At 36.3% G+C, this 9128-nt stretch overlaps 1 protein-coding gene across 3 annotated transcripts; it reads right to left on the bottom strand.

The window, feature by feature from the left end:
• Positions 1–4507: 4507 nt before the first annotated feature.
• LOC116712655 (uncharacterized) lies at positions 4508–8899 on the bottom strand. Of its 3 annotated transcripts, XM_032552460.1 has the most exons (9): positions 8850–8899; positions 8189–8283; positions 7169–7462; positions 6723–6910; positions 6463–6559; positions 5988–6332; positions 5728–5878; positions 5536–5645; positions 4508–5425 (listed from the first exon to the last, which is right to left on the bottom strand). In XM_032552460.1, the coding sequence occupies exons 2-9, from the start codon at positions 8210–8212 to the stop codon at positions 5099–5101; spliced, it is 1536 nt and encodes a 511-aa protein (XP_032408351.1). In that variant the 5' UTR covers positions 8213–8283; positions 8850–8899; the 3' UTR covers positions 4508–5098. The 3 variants fall into 3 exon arrangements, with proteins under 3 accessions (XP_032408351.1, XP_032408350.1, XP_032408352.1); XM_032552459.1 differs by lacking the exon at positions 8850–8899 and having other exon boundaries at positions 8189–8769; XM_032552461.1 differs by lacking the exon at positions 8850–8899 and having other exon boundaries at positions 5536–5590; positions 8189–8769.
• Between the last annotated feature and the right edge of the window lie 229 nt (positions 8900–9128).

The raw sequence follows: 9128 nt of genomic DNA, 5'->3' as shown, positions 1-9128 counted from the left end.
CCATTTCGTCTGGACAACAAGAGCTTTTTAGTACTTTTTGATGATCAGATTAAGTTAAATATGTACAGAGTAATTTCTTTTAAACATGCTAAAAAAATTATGTCAAGACTATACACAAAAGGGATTAGATGCAATATAAACAAACAATAATAAAAAGATTAGTTTTCAGAAAATGAACCTAGTTCCCAATATAATCTATAAAACTTTAGCTGGGAACCCAAACAATTAAGGTTCCACTATAGAGGTTAGGGTACCTAAACTTTGACAAAGGAAAAAACTTCACATATCTTAAAATCAGAGAAAATTGGAAACAGGAGATAAATTCAAAGCCGTCCCTCAATCTGGTTCCTGTCTGACTTTTCAATTCACATCTTTCACTCAGTCTTTCTAAATAGTCGGAAATATCTGCCATCCCTTTTATGCCGGGCGCATATCTGCATCCTCGGACCGCACTCACTCCATCAAAAAAAAAAAACAGAGACAGGCCTGTACCATCTGCTTGGGAAATGTGCACAGTGCTGTCCTCGCCGACGATGAGTCATGCTTCAAATTACGGCGGCCCACTGACAAACATTACCATACCTCTGCGGTAAAATCTCATTTTCAGATTGTATCCCGGCTAAATTGCACTGGAACATCTATTCTGCAGAGACCAGCTGCTGAACGGCAAATGAAAGCAGTTAATTAAAAAATCTCCAGGCCAACACCCCCTAAACCCTAAAACCCCAAAAAACAAAAACAAAAAAAACCACAAATAGAAATAGTTATAATTTCCAAATCAAATCAAAATAACTGTTCTAAATTTCTATTCTCTTAGAAAACACATGGTATAAAAACGAGATCAAAGCATTGAAAAAAAAAAAAAAAAAAGGTCAGTAGACCTTTGATTGGGTTACCTGCATCCAGGCTGGACCTGCCTGATCTTTTAAGAGCCTTTCTGGGTTTTATTTTTGTTTGTTTGTTTTGTTTTTAGAATAGAAATCAATGTGTGCAGGTCATCACAGCGGATTTTAGTTTGCCTTTATTTCCTCGTGCCACATACCGGCATGCCTGATTGGACCGGTGCCCCAGCCATGTTCCCCAATCACGCTAAAGCAATTACCTGCACCTGCTGGTATAAAAGTGTCTCCAATCTGTTTGTGAGTGAAGCTGTGGGCTGGCAAGAGAGCGCACTGTCACTGTGACTCCTGTTTGGGTTTTCTTTAGTCATACCTCTGCTGTTTAGGCAAATATGTGAGTGTGTTAATTGATTGTGTGTTGGCTGTTGTTTGGAATAGCCTTTTTTTTTTTTTAAGAATGCCAGTACTATAACACAGTTCCATTCACTTTTTTTACATTTTGTGACATTTTGCAACCACAAATTTCAATGTATTTCGTTAAGCTATTATACATTTGAAGAGATTTCTTGTTTGTTTTTGTTTTTTTCACAAATATAGAAGCCTGAACGTTTACCACCCCAGAATCCAGTCTTTGTAGAAAGACTCCAAGACAATTCCAGCTGCACGTCTTTCAGGGTTCAGTGAACCCTCAGGATTCTAGAAGCTTTGGGACTAAAGCCGTCAGCAAATAGCTGAAATCTGCAAATACTTGATTCTCTTAAAATATTGAACTGCCTACTTTAAAGGAGCAGTGTCATAAGTAAAATCAATGTTTTGAGCTTTCCATCATGAAAAACTTGTAACAAAAACACACCTGGAGTGTTGCTGTGATTTTTTTTTTCATGCATGGTAGAGAAATCCTTTAATCTCCATGGCAACCATTTAGCTGTGCAAAACCCCTGGGCAGAGCTAGGTCCGCCCAGGGACGCCTCCACCTGGTAGATGCAGTGTCAAGGCTTCTGCCTCACAGAGCAGCCCTCCGCCATGATGCCCCCACTCAACTCCTTCAGACTAGCCAGCAGCGATTAGCAAACACCAGGTGGAACTGAACATGTCTGAAGCTCATTACAGCAGCTACTTCTTAGTGCAACACAGGTAAAAATGTTGTTAAAGGGTTAATAGAGAAGCTGTGCTGTAATGGCTTCCTGAAGGCTTTTAAAAAGAGGAGTTTTTAAAGAGATAGACGCCCAATTTCAGCCAATCAGAACAATAGAAAACAAATGGCATCCCTGGATTGGCTGTTTGGCTTACGCCTCCCAACAGCACATCATGTAGCATTGAGCTTGGGTATTTTTCCTTAACATTTTGTCATTGATTATTGAAGCATGGATATATTTCTAGATTCTCTCACTCTCTCATCAGAAAGATATGTTGTAGTCTAATACCAATACTTTTTAATCTATATCTTCCTAACGACGTGCATGTCATTATTATTGATGTAAAAAAACTTCTGATGTATATCAAACCTCATCAACACCTTTTGTTGTTCTAATTAATTCAGCAGTAATAGCAGCGTTACCTATGTACATGTTTTACCTGTTTGGTCAAGTTCATTTTATTTTTACATGAAATGCTTATGTTTTACATGACTGGTTGTTTATAAAACCTTACAGATTTTTGAAACTTTTTCCTTTTAAAGCAGTTTAAACAAGTTAGCAAAGTTTCTTTTTTCTCTCTCTCTCTCTCTCTCTTTTTCTTGTTCTGAGTGAGGTTTCAGCAGCTCATCTGCCCAAAAACCTGAGACAGTTTATGTTTAATGCAGCCTTAAGCTCAGAGGTCGACCAGGAGTTTAGCTAGCAGGAGGCTCATTATACCATCTAAAAGTCCAGTGTCCTTAAGAGTTGAAAGTCAAAACTTTTGCACAATAAGTCTCTTTTTTTCCACATGCTTTCCCAGTGAAGGCTTATTGTTTCCTGAACAAAATAGTTGTTTTTAGCCATATAATTTGACCTCTTGTCTCCGGAGCATTTAGATTTGGTTAAAACAGCTTTAACTGTCTCTGCCTGTCTGGGTGAAGAAAACAAGCAACAGCGCCCAACCTTCTCTTCTCTTGTTTCTCCTGGTTGTTTCTCTCCCCTCCCTTCCTTCGGGGTCAGACGAAGGGCAGTCGCTCGTTTCTGTTTGAACCACCTGCCATGTTCAGCTGTTGCAGCGCCAGTGCCTGTGTGTTTCTGAGCTTTCCTGTGTTTTCTGTACATGGGGGGGAGGTTCAAATGTTTCAGCGTGTATACCCTTCTGTGTAGATCTGTTTAGACAGATTAGTGTCTTGCTTGCTCTCTGGGGACTCATTTTGGTAACAAAGCGGGAAAATGTTCTGTGTGTGTTTGGCTTAGATCAGAGCGATGTCCTAAGCAGTGGTGAGAGCCTCACTCTCTTAGAACAGATGTGTTAAAAACAACGCATGATGTGTTAAATTTTAACACATGTGCCGCATCAGCTCAAGGACAACACATGACGTGTTATTTGTAACACAATTTTTGTGTCTGTCATTTTAACACAAGTATTGTGTCACTTAAATCAACACAAAATATGTGTCAAGATGTGTTATTTTGAAACACAAATGTGTAGAATGTACTTTTTATAGATTAGAGCTTATAAAAATTGACATTTCAAATTGTGGATATTAGAGTTTTTTTTATTACAATCATGCAAATAGCAAAGTTGACACAGCTACAATTTATAGTTCAAATATTAAAAAATTAAAATAGAAATTGAAATCACCAAGCTAACAAAATAGCACTTTTAAATACAATAACATGTGCAAAAGAGAACATGGATGAAAATAATGACAAACATCATGAAAAAGAAATGAAAATAAATTCCTGTCCCTTTCAACATTCGTGAGATTTTCAATCCCACTCAAATTTAAACTTCCATTTTCAATACCGAACAATCATGGATCAAAATACAATGTTTTGTATCTTGGTGCCACATACAGCTTTCTGTTACCAAAACTCGTCATAACATCTAAAGGATGGAAATCACAAATATCTGCAAGCGTGATCAATTCATAATCACTAGTTTTTTGTACTACATATGCATAAAAATGATCATCAAAGTATATTACATTTAGTATTTGAACAAAGATAAAAATGGAGTCATTATGTGCCAGAAAATGAACAACTTCACCAAATACAGGTTCTTTTCGGTAATCTGCTCTCAATGACAAAATGGAGCCAGTTATGTAGATTTGACTATACACATTAAGACTGTGAGACAGATATATTTTCGTGGCTAAAGACATGTCAGTTTTTAGAGCTAACATTAACTGATTTAACAAGAGCTCAGATTTGTCCAGTGACCCCAGAATGACAAGATAGGCATTGGTCACACTGATTTTCTTAGAGATGAGAGAGCAATGTTTATAGTGATACATTTGTTGTACCTGGTGTTTGAAAGCCAATGTCTTTGAAACGTTTTTAAAGTTGCACATAACATGTGCAAGTCTTTTGAATGGATTATGCTTTGCTTCAAATCGCATGCACCAAAGTTTAGACAGAGGTCCAAAACGAGCCATTATCCTTGGATACTGGAATGTGTCTGTGACTAAAACTTGGTTCATTTGACCATTTTTTCTTGCTGTATCAGATCTGTGACCTAAAAATATTTCCTTTGGTTTGACAAGTGAAAACTTCGCAAAACATTTTTTTATTTTATATTGTGTGTCAAGATCATCAAATATGTGCTTGGCATCTTCAAACTCTTTCATCAAAGTATCACTGTCACCAGGTACTTGCAAACTATTCAACAAAGTTGTAGTTGATTGCTGCAACCTGTCTACAGTTCTAGTAATTAGCTCCTTTGCACAGTTCACATTTTTCATGACATCAGAAAAAGTTACATTTGAAGATGAATACATCTGGGAAACAAAAGATGCTGCACAATTACTGAGCTCAATGTAATTTTCTGATTGTGGAGCTGCAACCATAATATTGGGTGTATCCAAATTATCAGTATGAGTTTGTTCTCCACTGTTTGAACCCTCGCTTGGGAACAAGGATTGCACAACAGGCATATCTTTTGTACCCATCTTAAAATGTACTCTGTGTAGATGCCTAGTAAATGAATTCAAGTTATAATATGTTCTTGGACAATTTTCCTGAGCACATCTAATTTTTATATTCTGTCCATCTGATAAGCAGTGTATTTCACGGAGGTGCCATAGGAGATTTTTCACCTCTTTGAAACCAGTTTGTCTACATTTTGGACAACAATACATTTCATTTACAAGCTTTAAGTTGTGCAATCAATTCAATCACCCTTGTTTTTCTTTGTGTGGAGAATGGAAGATCATAGATGTACTCAAAAAACGTAAAGACAGGTCCGAGTTGGGATGGATAACACAAGTTAAACACCCAGTACAGCTTAAAAAGCTTGTCCACAGCACATGTGAGTCCATCGTCCAGGGGGATGGTGACTTTGTCATTTTTTGCAACGATGACATACTGCTTTGACGACCGCAGATTACCGATGCAGATGAGCTGGGGCTGATGGTTTGTTGATGAAGTAGCAGAATCATTGCAGAGGGATGCTATTCTTGTTCCAGTCTTAGAAACAAAAATTAAGAAATAAAACAAAACACATTTGTTGGTGAAATAATCAGGAATTCAATGTAATTTCTGTTTAAAATAATATTTGTCAAAGGATAAACACCTACCGGCACAAAATCTAGAAGGTGTGTTATTGTATCCTTGACGCTACATTGTCTTCCACTAACAGGGGGCAGAAGGTGTGTTAGTACCACGAGTGTTCTGTAACAAGCCTCCTCTGAAAGTGAACAAAAACCAAAACATTAAAAACATCTTCTTATTACTGTGATACACAGTAAATGTACATCAACCATAAATACCTTCAGTCATGTTTTCAAATCCTCTCAAAAGAGTGCTGAGTCCAGGTTCCATGGCAGCCACAACTCTAAGTTTTGGCATGATGTTGGTCTCCCATCTACGAAGGAAAAGGTCTGTCTTTTCACCTGTCAACCTTCCAAACTCTGAGTCCAGCTAAAACGAGGCAAAAAAAAACAAACACCCACATTTTTTTTTTTAGAAATTTCCAAGTATAACATTGTTGGTTGAGTCAAATAGCAGGTAGGAAAAGGAACAAACCTACCAGACTCGGCATGTCCATAAATCGTGGATATTCACGCAATATTTCTGCAAGTGTGGGCGATTCCCTTGTAATCCATGCTCTGCGCTGTGTGAATGTTTTTTCCATCCCAGACTTTATTACTGAAAGGTTTTCCGAAGAGGGCCGCAATCTCTTGATCAAGGTTACCCATTCATTCATGGTATTATCATTTTCGGTCTCGGTTGCACTGGATGTTTGTGCATCCTCCGGGTAACTGGTTACTTTTCGCTTTCTGTAGCGTCTTTCATGTTGTTGTAGATTCCGCCGAAGGTTACGCAATTTTATCTCAATGAATCCACTGTGGGATGCTGGATCATAGAAATGCTCCTGATAAAGAAAAAAAAAATCTATATATTTTTTCAAATTCTGAAGAAATATACCAAAAAAAAAAAGCAACTGAACCCGTTACTTTGGATCCCTATTGAAAAATAATATATTATTTCACTTTTTTACTTACAAATCCCTCCCCTTCTCCAGCCACCTGGATACTCAGAGATGGGAAGATGGTAATGATGCTCTTCGCTAAGGCTAACTTGTCTCCACTAAGAGGATAACTGGAAATAAAACAACTTATTCTCAATCATTTGCTCAAGTTACTCACACAAAGATCACATTTCAAATATCACATTTAGATGCATCAGTTCAGAGGCTGTTAAAGTGTAAAAATCCACATTTATAGAATAAAATGGCAAAGTGTCAACAAAAAATAATACTTACTAACCACACCTCTGAACTAGGTCTCCCACGCACATTTTCACTATACATTTTCTTGACTTCCCTGACAGGAAGCCTGTGTTTTCATACTCCTCAAAGATTTGTGGTGCTTTTTTCATTAGGAGCGATTTTAGAGGCTCACTGTCTTCTCCTGTATGGGTCTGACCGTCTTCTCCTGAATTAGCATGGGGCTGTAGAGAGTAACAGTTATGTTTAATATCATCAAAATAACCTTAGAGAACCTAATAACGGAATAGAAATTTGGTTTGTGTTTAAATTAGCAAACTTTTCAACCACAACCAATTTCTCACAATTTATTTGTGAAATCACAAATAAATGGCAATGAAACTGAGTCACTCACAATAAATGAGGTATTTTTTAAAAAGTGTTTTTATTATATCAACATAAGAACATTAAGGTAATATTAATTTGTCCAATACAAATAGTACCTGGTTTGGAATTTGCTCCTCACGAGACACTTCTACCAGGGGCCCTCCAGTTGATAGAAACACGTAGAATCTGTCCAAGTCCTTAATTTCAACATTAATGTCAACATCAATGTACTCCAAGAAGTCAGAATTAAATTTCTGTAGCCTGTCCAGCAAAAATCCAGAATGGTTGGCAAGAATCTCCTCAACAAGATTGCTGGCAGTTGAAACACTGAAAATGTTTTTCGAAGTCTCTTTTTCATTTTTGAATGTTGTTACAAGAACTCTCGCCATTTCTTGATTGTCAAATGAGAGCTGAAAAGATAAATACACCAAAAAATACAATTAGAATATTTAAATTGAGACCATATGCAAAAACAAGCTTTTCCTGAACTCTACTGTGACTTTTCAGTAGTTGATTTTATGTATACCAATGAGTTTTAGCATAAAAGATTAAATCTCACAGCCTGTTAGCTTGAATGTTTTAAGTACTAGCATAAAGAGCTGCATTTTTGTGTACAGTGCCCACTAATCCAATGTTTTAGTTTTTAGCCAACAGGTCATGTTTAATGAATGTACTAAATCTGGTAGCATTGCGGTTGAAATTAATGTAAAAATTTCAGCACGGCTGCATCAGTACACACGTGCATCATGCTAAACACTTTTTATGGAACGTTACCATGGAAGTTATGATTAGTTAGCAAGTAACGTTCCAATTACTTCTACGTTGTTGTTTTTTTGTTTGTTTTTTTCGCCACCGGAGTTTTACCGCAGTTCAATTTAAGGACGTCCGCGAACAGCCCATCTTAATATTTCAATTAATTTAGAAGTACGCCGTTAAATACAACCACATACATTTTACTTGATCAAAACTCCGGTATGACACTCAACGTCAGTTCCACTCGAAAGTGCTAACATGGCTAACATCTTACAAATACTTCTATGTCTGTTTTGTTTTTTGTTTTTTTCGTCAGCTGAGCTTTAAGGTAGTTCGCTAACAGCCCATCTTAATTTTTGAGTTAAAACAACAGTAAATATTACCGTGTCAGACCGACTTTCCGACATCTCCGGAGGACTGGCGCTTCCACTCGAATATCAACTTCCGTTAAGAGCTCCAACCGTTAGTGTCTCCTTCACTGCCAAAGTGAATTTACAGAACCGTTAACTTACACGTTTACTTACAGAAAAGTTAACAGCTTTATTGTAAACTGTTAACTTCCAGTTTACAGGAAAACAGGCATTTTAGATTACAAAGGCTTCCAATTTTAATTTAAAGCTAAATTATTTTACAATATTACACTTATGTACAGATGTTTTCCCGAAAATGAATTAAAGGTGTTATTTAAAAAAAATACGTTTTGTCTATATTTTATATCTATATTTTTTGTCTACATTGCATCTAAAAATTCTCACTGCAATATTCATCATGTATTGTACATTTATTCCAAAGCTTCAACAAGCTCCCTTTAACATTTAATTTTAAAATTTTACCCTCTTCAATAAACTTTGGACAAAAAAAACAACAAAAAAAGACAACTGTAACAAATGATAAAATAGTGACTCCATCTCACGTGCCACAGTGAGATAATTAACGTTACAACTTTGCAGACCCTGTAGAAGCACAAAAAATAACGTTTTTTCCAACCACTGAGTCCTCAAATTCTAGACTATATTTATGTGTTTAAACAGATTTAAAACTTACCGAAGTTGCATTTCATAAGATCTCCATATTTGCCTCCTGCATGTGTTTGATTACTCCGTGCGGGGAATAAAAATCCAAACTTGATCCTTCATCTGGTGGCCACTTGTGCTGATTTGAGGTTGTTCTTTGATGTTTGATTTGATCAACTTTCTTTGCTCAAATATATTTTCTAATTAATATATGTAATAATTGTTATTTATTGTAAATGTTAAAAAATTAAAAATGAATAAAAATTAATAAATAATAAAATAATAAAAAATTAAAAAATAATAACCATGT

This window comes from Xiphophorus hellerii, chromosome 22, assembly GCF_003331165.1.
Source record: "Xiphophorus hellerii strain 12219 chromosome 22, Xiphophorus_hellerii-4.1, whole genome shotgun sequence".
Classification (NCBI taxonomy): Eukaryota; Metazoa; Chordata; class Actinopteri; order Cyprinodontiformes; family Poeciliidae; genus Xiphophorus; species Xiphophorus hellerii.
This window is presented reverse-complemented; position numbering and strand designations above follow the sequence as displayed.

Bases quoted from the DNA above. Each gene is read 5' to 3' on its own strand.
- LOC116712655 (XM_032552460.1), bottom strand. From the start codon at position 8,212: ATGTCGGAAAGTCGGTCTGACACG. The intron at 6,911-7,168 runs GTACTATTTGTA...TACTCTCTACAG, and splicing joins AGGAGCAAATTCCAAACCAG to CCCCATGCTAATTCAGGAGA. The intron at 5,426-5,535 runs GTAGGTGTTTAT...TTTGTTTCTAAG, and splicing joins ACCTTCTAGATTTTGTGCCG to ACTGGAACAAGAATAGCATC.